General features: G+C 35.8%; 4 protein-coding genes across 17 annotated transcripts in view; 2 read left to right on the forward strand and 2 right to left on the reverse strand.

Moving 5' to 3' along the window:
* dip2ba (disco-interacting protein 2 homolog Ba) overlaps positions 1–2,693 on the forward strand; it is a 51,785-nt gene extending 49,092 nt beyond the window's left edge. For all 5 annotated transcript variants that reach the window (XM_058762502.1, XM_058762503.1, XM_058762499.1 and 2 more), the window contains 2 exons: positions 657–780; positions 924–2,693. In XM_058762502.1, coding sequence (XP_058618485.1) covers positions 657–780; positions 924–1,176 — 377 coding nt within the window. In that variant the 3' untranslated portion in view covers positions 1,177–2,693. The remainder of the gene's footprint in view (positions 1–656; positions 781–923) is intronic.
* On the reverse strand, positions 1,332–6,720 carry si:dkey-9p24.5. 3 transcript variants are annotated; one of them, XM_058762505.1, is made up of 5 exons: positions 6,677–6,720; positions 5,287–5,503; positions 4,948–5,201; positions 4,731–4,870; positions 1,332–1,634 (listed from the first exon to the last, which is right to left on the reverse strand). In XM_058762505.1, the coding sequence occupies exons 1-5, from the start codon at positions 6,681–6,683 to the stop codon at positions 1,332–1,334; spliced, it is 921 nt and encodes a 306-aa protein (XP_058618488.1). In that variant the 5' UTR covers positions 6,684–6,720. The 3 variants fall into 3 exon arrangements, with proteins under 3 accessions (XP_058618488.1, XP_058618487.1, XP_058618489.1); XM_058762504.1 differs by lacking the exon at positions 6,677–6,720 and adding an exon at positions 5,596–5,869; XM_058762506.1 differs by lacking the exons at positions 1,332–1,634; positions 6,677–6,720 and adding exons at positions 2,822–3,518; positions 5,596–6,116.
* A 3,607-nt stretch (positions 6,721–10,327) lies between these two features.
* On the reverse strand, positions 10,328–14,962 carry LOC131531581 (acrosin). 2 transcript variants are annotated; one of them, XM_058762425.1, is made up of 5 exons: positions 14,847–14,962; positions 13,475–13,655; positions 12,984–13,255; positions 10,704–10,846; positions 10,328–10,620 (listed from the first exon to the last, which is right to left on the reverse strand). In XM_058762425.1, the coding sequence occupies exons 2-5, from the start codon at positions 13,549–13,551 to the stop codon at positions 10,369–10,371; spliced, it is 744 nt and encodes a 247-aa protein (XP_058618408.1). In that variant the 5' UTR covers positions 13,552–13,655; positions 14,847–14,962; the 3' UTR covers positions 10,328–10,368. The 2 variants fall into 2 exon arrangements, with proteins under 2 accessions (XP_058618408.1, XP_058618406.1); XM_058762423.1 differs by lacking the exon at positions 14,847–14,962 and adding an exon at positions 14,204–14,280.
* Positions 14,842–15,053, forward strand: part of scn8aa (sodium channel, voltage gated, type VIII, alpha subunit a) — a 62,337-nt gene continuing 62,125 nt past the window's right edge. For all 7 annotated transcript variants that reach the window (XM_058762414.1, XM_058762417.1, XM_058762420.1 and 4 more), the window contains exon 1: positions 14,842–14,997. The gene's annotated coding sequence lies outside the window, so the exon portion shown is untranslated. The remainder of the gene's footprint in view (positions 14,998–15,053) is intronic.

The raw sequence follows: 15,053 nt of genomic DNA on the forward strand, positions 1-15,053 counted from the left end.
ATGGATTGTTCGAACTCTGAATTTGGAATTAATAAACCATATTCACAGCCTTCACTTGCCCTGCCAACATTTTACTGGCTCCAGCACAACAAACTATACATTTGTATCATTAAAACTGTCTAATTATCAACGTATAATTTAATTTTTATAATCTATTATTACATTTTTTTTTATGTTTTATTATATATTTGCATTCAAAAGTTTGGGGTCAGCAAGCTTTTATTCAGCAAGGGTGCATGAATTAATCAAAAGTTACAGTAAAACCTTTTACACTGTCACACAAGATTTCTGTTTCATTTTCTCTTGAACTTCCTTTTCATAAATGAATCCACAAAAATATTAAGCAGAAACCATTTTCAACATTGATAAGAAATATTTCTTGAGCACCAAATTAAAATGATTTCTGAAGGATCATGTGACATTGAAGTAGTCGCTGAAAATGTTCAGTTTTCCTAACAAAAAATGCAATAATGGATTTATAGTTTTTTTATTTATAGTTATTTATATAGATTTTTTTTTTTACAGGAAAATATTCACAACCAAATGTTTAAGCTTGCAAGGGATAAAAATGCACATACATGTTCAGACAATGTAACATAGTACTGCTCCAATAGCACAAGTGACATTTTTTCATGCTCCTTTATCTTCCACACCAGATCGCCACGATGCTCTGTTTGTGGTGGGTTCACTCGATGAAACACTGGAGTTGCGAGGTTTGCGTTATCATCCCATTGACATTGAGACCTCTGTGTCTCGGGCGCACCGCAGCATCGCTGAGAGGTGAGAACCTCCAGAACTCTGACACTCCTGTCTGAACATATCAGTTTCTGATTACCACACTAAACAGGTTTTGTTGTTACTATACATTATACTTGTGTTTTTAAGTTCATGTCTCTGATTGGATCATATGCTTTATCTTACAGCGCCGTCTTTACATGGACCAACCTTCTGGTGGTTGTAGTAGAGCTCAGTGGATCTGAGCAGGAAGCTCTCGATTTGGTTCCCCTGGTCACTAATGTAGTTCTGAAAGAGCATCACCTCATAGTTGGTGTGGTGGTCATCGTGGACCCCGGCGTCATCCCTATCAATTCGCGGGGGGAGAAGCAACGCATGCACCTGCGCGACTCCTTCCTAGCCGACCAGCTGGATCCCATCTACGTGGCGTACAACATGTGAGCGTGGACTAACGTGCTTAAAGCTCAACATGACACCCAAAGAACCACTCACAACAAGCCGTTCCTCTGTGCCGTCAGCACGCAACATGGAGGAAGAAGCTGGCTAGTCCTCTTTCTGCCCCTGCGCTGAGCCTTGTACATATTTTTATGTTCTTTTTAATGTGATTGTGGCCTGTTCGACCAACAGCGGTCACCCGGCTCAAGCCATCCAACCTTCTCTGGACATCCAGGAGGGTGGTGCTCTTCTTTTAGAACACATTTCTGCCCTTTAAAACAGGTAAAACCACATCTTCGCCAGTCGCATTGACTTCGATGTCCAACTTCTGGTGCCACTTCCGATTTGCCTCTTCCATAGAGCAGCGCTTGTGCTCTTGCAGTTAGACCCGAGGGACTAACACAAAGCTTTTCTGCGCACTTTATCTCCTCTCGTGGCCAGAGGAGTGTCCTTCGGTTTTCATTCTGGAAGTGCAAACTTAGTTTTATGGATCAACAGTATCACCAGCAAAACAAACATATCTTGTTTTATTCAAAACTGCTAGTCATTTTAAATGGTTTTAAAATAAATCCGCCGCATTTTATTATTGCGTGAACAGGTTTTTTTTTTTACTCACATTGCCAACTGTAAGAACTGGAGTGAGCAGGGGTTTGTGACATTGTTCTCACTCAAAGCACAGCAATTTTAACACAATACATTCGTAACTTGACATCTAAATGCATTAAACATGTATATTGAGGGTGACAGAAACATTTGGAGATGAAGACCGTTCCATGCCTTACGAAACCTTTTTTTTTTTTTTTTTTTTTTAAATGTGTTTCTGTCTCTGTCTTTATTTTGATTTGAGGTGACTGGAAAGGTGAAGAGATGGAAGGTGTTTGTATGTAGTCTATATATTGTAGTGTCTCACTGGTGTTACTGTATAAACAAATGGACCCCGTTATCTGGTTCTCCAAAAAACTTGACTGATCTTTCATACTTGATGGCAGTTCTTAGCAGCGGTGATTCAAGGTCATGATGCGGAAACAGTAAAAATCTTTTTACACGTTGCAACCGTCACACAGAATGGATTGTTTTCATGTTTCTCGTAAGCCCGGTTCACACTGACACGCTAGGGTCGCCGAGTGGCAGACAGTGAACAACCCTTCAATGTTTTTTCAGTGTTTTGGATGTGTGTGAGAGTGTGAGCGTGCTAGAAAGCAAAATGGGTGTTTTAACCGACATGGATAAAGAGAATGTGAGCTAAGAGAGGAAATATCTTTTCTATCTTAATAAAGTTACAGTAACATTTATTAGCACCTAACATGTTTATTTCAAAATGGCCTTAGATATCAAATTTTTCTTTCTTCCTGCAGATTGTTTACATGTGAAATTCTGTGCAGCTCTTTTCTTTAACAATGCACACATTCTCATAACTTTTCTTTTTGTATTTTTAATTCAGTTCTTAACTGTCAAAATATTGAGTGTTGGTGCAAAATTTATAAAGTTTTATGTTAATTAAATTTATTGTTGTCATCACTGAATCTTTTACTGTCTTTATTACAGTAACTTTATGTAAGCAATGTGCAAAATAACAAGCCTAAGAAGATTTAGCGCTCTTCCACATAGAAACAGCGTCCAATTCTGTAAGGAAGTGGCAGTCTAGTTCATTTCTATTTAACCTGTGCTGAAAAATCTTTATCTAAAATTGAAAGAAAATAAAAAGAATGAATCCAAAATTTAGTGATAATATAGCATCAGGGTTAGCAAAACTGTACATCAGTGCAAATACTGAATTTAATTTATTTGACCTGTTTTTAGGTTCTGAAATGACCATCATGGAGCACATGCTTGTCATTCAAAGCAAGCTTACTGTAGGTATAAATACAGGGACATATTAAGAAATTATATTTATGTCCTCAAATAATCCACACACTTTCAGGAAAATCCACTCTTGTTTACATGACATTTCATGAATTCAGGAATCATCAAATAAAATCATCAGGATACAAGCTCCTGAAAGCTTCAGGCTAAATTCAGATTTGTCCACCAGAGGTCACCATATCCTCTGATTCTTATTCATCACTTTAGTTCTTCTCATGTCAATACAATCATGAAAAAAGCACACTCTACTGGATATTTGAATTAGGCCTACTGTATATACAGAACACCATTATGTATTTGCAAAATCATATTTAATCTGAGGTGATATTCATTTCACGCTCAATCCAATAATAGAGGCTGTAGACTTTCAAATAAACATTTGGTCGGTTAAGTTCTCCACAAGAAGTGGCCTTCACGCGAATTCCAATCAAAAAGTAGCGCTCCTCAATTTTGATATAGCAGTTCAGCGGTCCACCAAGATTTGTCTGCATGTTATGGCATAAACATACATGCACAATATATTATTATAAATAATGTAAGATATATATCAAATAATATAACAAATATTAATTGTTCAGATAAGTGGCTTAACTCACTCCAAAAATAAACTATTTTGTTTAAATAGAAAAAAAAAAAAACTGAAATCAACCATTTTAAATGCTACAAGTGAACTTTGGCATGGATTAAAAAAATGGATATTTAAATTTATTATACCATTCAAAAGTTTTGGGTCTGTAGGATTTTGTTAATGTTTTTGAAAGGAATCGTGAAATATAATTACAATTTAAAATCAGTTTTCTACTTATATATTATTCCACTAATATATTTTAAAATGTGACGGCAAAGCTGAATTTTCAGCAGCCACAGTCTTCAGAGTCACATGATCCTTCAGAAATCATGCTGATTTGGTGCTCAAGAAACGTTCGAATTGATTCAAAATTGAAAACAGTTATGTTAATTATTTAATTTTTTGATTAATAGAAAGTGAATAGAAATAGAACAGCATTTATTTGAAATGGTCAGTGAAGACATAATGTAACAAAAGATTTCTGTCACTTTCTTGTTGAATTAAAAAAAAAAAAAAAAAAATCTTACCGACACCAAACATTTGAATGTAAAAATATGTGCAATTAAATCATTAAAGAAATCATCTGAAAATCTCTTATGTCGATTGATAATATGTCCCCGTGGACCACAAAACCAGTCTTAAGTCACTGGGGTATATTTGTAGCAATAGCCAAAAATACACTGTATGGGTCAAAATGATTGATTTTTCTTTTATGCCAACATTCATTATTATATTAATTAAAGATGATATTCCATGAAGATATTTTGTCTTCATTTTTCTTCATTTCTTCATTTTTGATTAGTAATATGCATTGCTAAGAATTCATTTGGACAACTTTAAAGGCGATTTTCTCAATATTTAGATTTTTTTGCACCCTCAGATTCCAGATTGTCAAATAGTTGTATCTCAGCCAAATATTGTCAGATTCTAACAAACCATACATCAACGGAAAGCTTATTAATTCATTAATCTCAATTCGAAAAATTGACACTTAAGACTGGTTTTGTGGTCCAGGGTCACATATGGTACTACTAGATACTATACTATGCAATTCCAATGTAGAAGCAGTTAAATGTACTTTAAAAGTACTTTATAAAGTTAAAGCACGAAGAAGAGTATTAAAACATACCTCACATCCGTCAACACCACCACCGAAATCACCAACACAAAGCATGTCTGCTGCCACAGTATAGTTCCAATACTCTGGCTTATTGCACAAGGACCGTGACATTAACTCCACTTCGGCCTCTTGCAGTACGCCGATATCATCTGATAAATGTAAAAATATCAAATATAATACAAACATCTTCGGTCAGCTATTGTAAACAGCTGTAATGTCAACTCACCACCAGGCTGAGCGTTGTATCCCGTGATGTGACACGATTCATATCTATGATCGGCAGTGTCTTCATCAGGCACACAGATGGGATGGACAAACTCATTAAACTTAAAAGGGGTCGCCATTTCTAAAAGAGCAATATTGTACCGCAAAGAGACAGGATTGAATCGTTTGTGTTTAATAATTCTGGCGACTTCTGATTTCTGCGTGGACTTAGCATCAACATCCAATCTACTGCTTCCTGCTCGGATCAAGAATTGGCTATGGGAGGAAATGCCAAACATTATCAGACGCTATATGCAGATAAATACTGGCCGTTAAGGATTAAAGTGTAGCTACATATTACCTTTGCTGCTGCTCATTTACACATGAAGCTGCGGTCATTATCCAGTATCGGTGGACGATAGCTCCACCGCAGACCTGAGTGAACGGGGCAGATGAATTGGGCTGGTACTGTACAGACACCTGCCACGGCCAAAATCTCACTTTTACGTTCTCGCCTCCGATCATCCGTTTATCTCGGCGTGCAACCACTCTCTCAGGCCTGTTTCCGCACAGATAATCTAGGAGATCGGTAACAACAACAACAACACAGTTAAGTTACCAAATTCGCTGAAAGTAGTGCACTGATCTCATCATTAAAGTTAAAACTCACGCTCTTCGGGCGGAGTACCGATCGCGGCAAAATAAAAAATTACCCCCCACCCAAAGGCACACATAAAAATGAGAATTTTCATGCTAAGGCTCATGATGGAGACGTGTAGTTAATTTAAAGGGGAAGGGTGCTCGACTGCCAAATAACGGTCAAATTTTGAATTCTATGACGTTAAGTCATTACGTTTTGTGAACCGATAATGTAGTTCAGTGCCGTCAACCGGAACCGAAAGCTTTTTTTTTTTTCATAACCGGATTGTTAAAAAAAAAAAAAAAACATTGCCTGTTTATAACAGTTTATGAGCCGTTCTTTTTAGTGAATCAAAAACGTACAACGATTACCAAATTAATATGAGCCATTTCTTTTAACTGAATCACAAACATACAGGGCAAGTCCGATTGTTTCTTATAAGACAGTTCTTTTTTACTGAATTGTATGAATCCCTCATGAATTCATTTGACTCACTTTGCCGCAAGTTATCGAGAGAACTTTATGATATGAAATTATTTAAAGCTGCAGTCCTTAACTTTTTTTTTTATTATTATCCAAAATCAATTTTTGGGCAAGTACCTAACCAGCCAGTGTTCAAAACTATCTCCTTACCTTAGCCCGATTTACAACGGTAAGCTTGAGGGTCATTCTTCAATTGGGGTGGTTTTTCTAATGAAATATATTGCTATGCATTTAAAATTAGTTTAATATGTTATATCCATTAAAATAGAAGCTTAAGAACATTTAATTTTTTTAATTGTTTTAAATAATTTCAATCAAACACTGGTGACACAACCACGTCTATGGTGTTACCAGAGCCATGCTCTGGGTTTTACCAATAATTTAAGTAACATTTTGTCAGGAAAGACAGTAACACCACAGACAAATCAGCCTAAATTCAGACTTTTCTAAAATGGAGGCTCCCATCATGATGATTTCAAGATCAGGGGACATTTTGAAAATATTAATTTATTTTATAATTTATAATGTATTTATCAAAATTTGGATTAAAATGTGTCAGATCTGCAAGTTATCAACATAACACCACAGACACTAATAAAGTGAAGAAAATTAATAAGAAAGAATGTACTCCCCATGCACCCCTCAGATCATCCAGCACCTGCAGTGACCTTTACACACAGGAAGTAGTCCAAATAGAATTCTCCCTTTTCTTAAAGGGGCGACATCCATTGTTGTAACACCACAGACAATAATTTGGGGGTCACAACTTTTTTCTTAAATATGACAAAATATGTATTTTTAAAAACAATTTAATAAAATTGCACATGTTAAATAAAATCTATATTCACAATGTAACCACTTCATTTTTGTTAAAAATGTTATATTGTTGCAATTACATTCCGTGATACCTCTCTGAGGTATGGCAGGAACATGCATATTTAGTTACAAATGCAATCTCTCAAACTCAATTAAATATGTATTTTAAAATACAAATGTCACTATTAACAGTGCACAAATTGTGTCTACCCTACAGAATACAAACATGCAAACATTTTATGATTTATTCAGGGTGGCCGCGGGTCCTTAAAAAGTCTTAAAATGTATTAAATAAAGTTTTGCTTGAAAAAGGCCTTAAAAAGTCTTAAAATGTCTTAAATTCAAATTCAGATATTATGTCTATGTGTGCATCGATCTGCACTTCGAATTCTAACCAGAAGTAGTAGACCATCCGGGAATCTTTGGCATACTTTTTTCAACATACTATGATTTGGGACATACTAATTCTATTTTCGAATACTATTTAGGACGGATAGTATGCGAATTGGGACGCAGCATCAGTGTTTTGAATGAATCGGTTGAATGAATAAGTGACTTACCGCCACCTACTGGTGGTTTAGTTAGTTTAAAAGTATGCATTTTTCTACCAACATTTCTTATTTGTATATTCAAAAAAATTTATTTAAAACATTAATCTCATAACATTATTTATTGCGGTTGTAAATTTGTAGTGCAAATTATTTAATTTGATTGCTAACAGCCCTGTTGTGTATATTAAATTTCCTCATCAGTTGTAAGACTTTAACATGAAAGATGACGCATACATTTAATAAGGTAAAAAAAAATTGGACTTTATGGAGGTAAATAACAACCTGGGATAAATATTAAAAACATGCAGATTTAAATATGTAAATGCTGAATAGAAAACTGATGAAAATATTGCTTCATTTACACCACCAAAAATATTGCTGATGTGGAGCTTTTGAGGGATATTTTGTATGGGATATTGTCTTCAGATATGAAAAGTTCTCTGTATATTGTAATAACAAATAGCATTTTTGACAGCGATGATATTTTGTTTTCTTTTTAAATTTAAAAACACATTAAATATTACATTTACGTATGTAATATAATGTGTATTTCCTTCACAGGTTTGGTCTTAAATTGTACATATGGTGGTATTAAAAAGGTCTTAAAAAATCTTTAATCTAACTTGTTCATATCTGTAGACACCCTGTTATTGGTATTTAAAGTTGATTTAAACTGTTGTAAAGTAGAGGGACACCACTTTCCACCACAAATGAAGAATGACCCTTGAAATGTTTTCTAATTTGAGTGGTACTGGTTGGTTTTCGCAAGCTTGTTCGTCTTTGCACCATTACGTCACGTCTGTAAACATAAGAGTCCCGGTTAGTAGGAGGCTGTATAGCACACGAGGATGCTGCAGGTGGCGGATCATTTATGACCTTTTCACACAGCAGCTGGAATAATTAAATTATTTTGATGGCGAATTGTAATCCATAAAGGTCCATACAACAATAATCAGTGACAAATGGAGATTCACCCGTAGTCACGCAATGCTGATGTTGTTAACATTAACATTTTGAGAACAAAGTATATATAACTTTATAATTTGCACAGTTTGATGTGATATGTGCTAAGCAATCGTTAGATTTAATCACAATTGGTAGCGCAATGTATGGTAATGCTTTTTTTCTCAGTTGGTCAGAACAAAAGTGGCAGACATGTTACTTACTTGTTCAGATGACATTTTCCAGTACAAATTATTTATTACTTATTTGGGTCATACTTCCAAAACGTAGACTCTGTAATTCTGAAGTACAGTGAATATCCACACTGGTGCGGTGACTGATAGCAAATAGTCTTTGATGACAGCCACACATACTCCTTAAAACATTAGATTCATTGCGCTGAGGAGCCATGCCGATGCACAGTCCACGTAGAGATGATAATTTCGCAAATAACTGCAGGTTTCAAACAAAGAGGCAAAACTTACGGACTGCAGCTTTAAATGTATTGAAATACATTTCTGCAAACTACATTTATTATTTGGTCGTGCCAAGCCATGGCCAGGATAGTCGAGAGCAGAGCGCTGTTATCTTCAGTTAACCAAAGGGACTCTTTTAACGGTTTCAAGATAGTAAAATACTAACTTAAAGTACTATTGTTTGTATGTACTATATGTCTGAACAGCATGCATGTGAGTTTTGCACACAATTTTAAACATTCTCTAAAGTTAGACCATCGCAATGCAGAAATTTCCACACATTTTATACTTATAGCATGTGAGTACGGTGGTCGAGAGAGCTCAAGGGGCTGCAACTTCAGAAAACACATGCAAATAGAAAAAGCACCAGCAAATTGAGAAAACATCTTCATCAGTTTGCCAGCACATGTGCTAGTGTCACAACCAAAAACAAAACATGCTGCAAATACTCACAACCCAACCAAATACAGAAACGTGCAATAGCACAAACCACAACCAAATTACCTAAATTAACCATGCTTTTTTTTGGCGTATTTACCATTTGTATAACCACAGTTGCACAAATACCATGGTTAAACTATGATTAGAGGCCATGGTTAATTTGTGCATGGTTATAATGATTTAACTATTGTAATCATTTCTTGTTTTTATTTATTTTTGTATAGCCTAATAAATGTGTTTATTAAATAATTAATTTTAATACCATGGGCTATGGTTAATTTTTGTAAGGGAAGTTGTAAAAGTAAGTTAGCCAGCTTACATAACCTTTCACAGTTACAGTAATTGGGTATTTTGTCAGCTTTTTTAGGCTAATAATAAAAAATGAAAAAAGGCTAAGGAATCGTATGATCAGGATGTTAAAATAAACAAAAATCTCACCTTTCAGTGCAAACACTGATAAATATGTCCCAGCCATGTTCGTCACTTTGCTGTTCCCTTAAACATTTCCGATGTGGTCTTTCTGTGCCTATTTGCTGTGCGTTCCTGTTTGTGTTGTATTTGCATCACGTTTCTTTATTTGTTTGTGTTGTGACTATTTGTAGCGCGTTTCCGTTTTTGCAGCACGTTTCTTTATTTGGTCGTGTTGTGAGCATTTGCTGTGTGTTGTCAAATTGATGAAGATGTTTTCTTAATTTGCAGGTGTTTTTTCTATTTGCATGTGTTTTTCATTTGCAGTGCATTGAGATCTCTCAGCCACCGTACGTGAGTGAAAATACAACAATATTAAATTAAACATATTTTCAATTAGCCTATTACATTTGCAAACTGCAATTTGTGCTCAAAATGAACCTAAATTTCAAAATAATAAGTCGAATTAGGGATAGTAAAGTTCTATTTCCAAAAGTACAAACATAAAATAAGATTTGAAAAGTTACAAAATGTGATTATTTTATATTCAGTTTGTGAAAATAAGAATATCAAATACAATTAGAATTTTTTTAAAATACAGTACATTTTATTGTTACACTTTATTGTAATGACAGGAACGCAGCACATAGCCCAGAGAGCTGTTCTGATCTCTGATGGGGGACAGCTCACATTAGCAGGCCCATACAGGCAGAGAAAAACAGGGCTGAGATTAATTTAAAAACTGGCAGATCTGTGACTGAGGCAGCAGCTACAGATCTTGCTTGAGCTTCTCTCAGCCAGACGGTGTACCGGCTAGCACGAGTATATATGCCAGGTTTCTTTGGTAATGCACAATCCTCTCCGTGACTTGTCACACCATAAAGGTAAAATCTCTCCATGTCTTTGCTGTAACACTGTAGAGGGCCTCCGCTGTCACCCTTGATTGAAGAGTATTCCAACAGATATTGTTAATCACTGTCTTTCACTGACCAATTACTCTGAAATAATGAGCCAACATTACCTGACATGTGTCAACTCCCCCTTTGTCAAATCCTGCGCAGATCATGTTGTCATTAACATGGCCATCATACCAGCTTCTTTGGTTGCAGATCCCAGTATCAATGAGATCAACTTCAGCTTCCTGAAGAGTGCTAAATAACATTCCTTAAAAAAAAGTAAAATGTTTCAGATTTAAAAAAAATAATATATACATTATCTCACAGAAGTGAGTACACCCCTCACATTTTTGTAAATATTTTATTATCTTTTCATGTGACACAACTGAGGAAATGACACTTTGCTACAATGTAAAGTAGTGAGTGTACAGCTTGTATAACAGTGTAAATTTGCTGTCCCCTCAAAATAACTCAACACACAGCCATTAATGTCTAAACCACTGGCCACAAAAGTGAGTACACCCCTAAGTGAAAATGTCCAAATTGGGCCCAAAGTGTCAATATTTTGTGTGGCCACCATTATTTCCAGCACTGCCTTAACCCTCTTGGGCATGGAGTTCACCAGAGCTTCACAGGTTGTCATTGTCGTCCTCTTCCACTCCTCCATGACGACATCACGGAGCTGGTGGATGTTAGAGAACTTGTGCTCCTCCACCCTCCGTTTGAGGATGCCCCACAGATGCTCAATAGGGTTTAGGTCTGGAGACATGCTTGGCCAGTCCATCACCTTTACCCTCAGCTTCTTTAGCAAGTGTTTGGGGTCGTTGTCATGTTGGAATACTGCCCTGCGGCTCAGTCTCTGAAGGAGGGATCATGCTCTGCTTCAGTATGTCACAGTACATGTTGGCATTCATGGTTCCCTCAATGAACTGTAGCTCCCCAGTGCCCGCAGCACTCATGCAGCCCCAGACCATGACACTCCCACCACCATGCTTGACTGTAGGCAAGACACACTTGTCTTTGTACTCCTCACCTGGTTGCCGCCACACACGCTTGACACCATCTGAACCAAATAAGTTTATCTTGGTCTCATCAGACCACAGGACATGGTTCCAGTAATCCATGTCCTTAGTCTGCTTGTCTTCAGCAAACTGTTTGTGGGCTTTCTTGTGCATCATCTTTAGAAGAGGCTTCCTTCAGGGACGACATGCATGCAGACCAATTTGATGCAGTGTGCATATACCTCTGCAGCAATGCTTGCAGCACTCATACATCTATTTCCCAAACACAACCTCTGGATATGACGCTGAGCACGTGCACTCAACTTCTTTGGTCGACCATGGTGAGGCCTATTCTGAGTGGAACCTGTCCTGTTAAACCGCTGTATGGTCTTGACCACCGTGCTGCAGCTCAGTTTCAGGGTCTTGGCAAAAAAATTAATTTCACTTAGGGGTGTACTCTTTTGTGGCCAGCGGTTTAGACATTAATGGCTGTGTGTTGAGTTATTTTGAGGGGACAGCAAATTTACACTGTTATACAAGCTGTACACTCACTACTTTACATTGTAGCAAAGTGTCATTTCTTCAGTGTTGTCACATGAAAAGATATAATAAAATATTTACAAAAATGTGAGTAGTGTACTCACTTCTGTGAGATACTGTATGTATTATATGTATGTGCGTATAAGCACAATTCTAATTTTTTTCTTTAAATACTCTCTTTGAATGTGATGATAAGAAATTATCTTAAATCATCCATAAATGTTAAAAATTCAAATTGTGTGAAAGGAAAAATATTGTTGTCATGTAAAATGTAAGTGTTCATGGTTTTCTTCTCAAAGAGGAAGGAGAGAACTGATTATATAAACCCACATACTATTAACAGTTTAACTGCCAGAAAGATTAAAAAAATTATAGCTCCTCTCTGATATATGAACCCTTTTCACAGACTGTGATGACACATTTCCACAGTTTTTAACATTGTAAATTTAGCAAAGATTTATTTTTCATTTATTTTTATTTTTTTACAATTATTGTATAATTTATAACACTATACTTTGTGTATTACCTTACTATATTACAGAAAACTAATTAATGCTGATGCATGAGTTTTTATTTTTTAAATAAAAATAGTTATTTTTTGGAGTAGTTATTTTTTCCTTTTTTGGAAAGTCATAGAAACACTGTCAAAGATTTGTTTTCCTTTTGCTATTGGAACACACACACACACACACACACACACACACACACACACACACACACACAGACACACACAATTTATGTTCATCATAAAAAGTTTATCCAACAATAACGACAGAATATTACATATTCTGCTAAATAATAATCTGTTTATGATGCAGAGATTTTGCATTTTGGACTAGTGTTTTTGGACAGTTAAATACTAACCTTCTAACACTGAGCTGCCCCAACCAGTGATGTAACACGAACTGAAGCTTAGTTGTTTCTCATCCATTTCATTTTCCATTATGCACAGAGGCTGCACATGTTTTGTGAAATGCAAAGGGCGATGTAGATGCAAAAGTGCCACATCGTTGTCATAATTCGATCGGCTGAAATTCTCATGCAGGATCACTTGCTGGACTGAACGATACTGGACACCCTTTCCATACATGTATCGAGAATTCACTCCAGCTACTATTCGTAATTTATAATTGTTACTATAAAAGAAAGATGTAAGAGACAAATTTACATACAAAATGCATGCAAAGATCTGCAATAAAAACTATTATTTTGCAAAGCAGAAATAGTTTTAGACATTTTCTTGGTTTGATGTAATAAGTAGTTTACATCCAATGCTAATCTAAAAAGAAATAAGGATATAATTAACTGAACCACTACTGCAAGTATATAATTTTAGTTCAACTACCAGCCCTCACCTATTTCTGAAGCAGTGGGATGCGGTGACTACCCACCGATGGCTGATGACAGACCCACCACAGATATGCCTTGACATCCACTGTATGCTCACCTGCCAAGGCCATGCACCCTGCAATGCAGAAAGGCCTCCTGAAATACGAAGGTGCTTTGGAGGATCCAGCAAAGGTCGATTTCCACAACCTTAAAAGAGCATATATTCATTACTTTTTATGTGACAACCACTGATGATTAGATTGTCTGTAAATAATATTAACCCATTTAAAACGCCAGTAACATTTATGACTAAAATTAGCGTTTATATGCATTTTTGATATGCATAAGATATTTAAAAGGTCTAATGATGTATTAAGATGGTGCATGTAAAGGTTAGTGGGAAGACACAGATATTTTGCATAATGATAGAGTAAAATTGTTCAAAGTAGAGTAAAAATTCAATTTGTTGTTACACTAAATAAAACATTTAAGAACTATACATATTTTCCTGCATATGATTTTTGTTTTCCCACAGCTGCCTGACAGTAAATACATATTAGATTATGATACTTTATTAATTGCTGAATTGTTTTTTCTTTTTTACTTTTTGATATAGTTTACCTCTAATAACAGCTGTCTAAGTGAATAGTTCATAATTTTTAGCAAGAATTTTCTGAAACTTCACAAAAGGCATGTAATTTGTTTTATTGGGATTAAATGGGTTAATAATAATAATATTGTTAAAATGAAACTACTTGTAATCCCAGACGATAACGAGCTAATGAAGACTAACTGTAGGGCTGTTATAAACATCTTAAACGTGAAAGCAATAAGAGGGAGATACAAAGCAGATTAAAACAATCGAATCTCCTTGGAACTGATTATTATGTAATCTGAAAAGATTCTAAAAGTGACGTAACATCGTTCTGTAATGTTTTAAAAGACCCGATCGAGGAAGAACGTGCAAATCAACACATTTCAAATCTGTTTATGCAGATAACAGCGTATCCTATCACAATACATATTTACAATTTCTATGTAAAGGACACTAGAAAGGAAGGTCATCCTTTAGAAACACTACCATTAAACAAAACCACTGAGATAAATTTCATGCGAGTTTGTCCCTCGTGATAACACACCAAGCCGACAACCTGTTTTTTTTTTTTATTTTATAGCGTTTTAAAGATATTTTTAAACTCTGAGTCAAGCACAATGAAGGCTGTGTGATTGTTGCTTCGGACATGTTAGGCAACATAACATCAAAATCGTCATTCCCGAACATTCCCGAAACATCTCATTCTCGAAGAAGGCTCTTTAACTGAAAGTCCAATAAACGAAAACTAAAATGAACTCTCTTATTGTGTAACTGGTGCTACCTATTGGCCGACACTCCCTTACATTTTGCTGGGAGTCATCAATTATGCAGGGTAACGGTGCACACTGAAGGAAGGTAGCAGCAACAATATGGCGACATCCGCAATTTCTTCCGAATTTATTCGACATCTGCAGTCCTGTGAGGATTTTTTGGATACACGCTAACGTAATCATAGTAAGTATTGTGTTTAAATATCGCACTCGCGATGTGTTTATTCCCAGCAATGGAAG

This window comes from Onychostoma macrolepis, chromosome 23, assembly GCF_012432095.1.
Source record: "Onychostoma macrolepis isolate SWU-2019 chromosome 23, ASM1243209v1, whole genome shotgun sequence".
Classification (NCBI taxonomy): domain Eukaryota; kingdom Metazoa; phylum Chordata; class Actinopteri; order Cypriniformes; family Cyprinidae; genus Onychostoma; species Onychostoma macrolepis.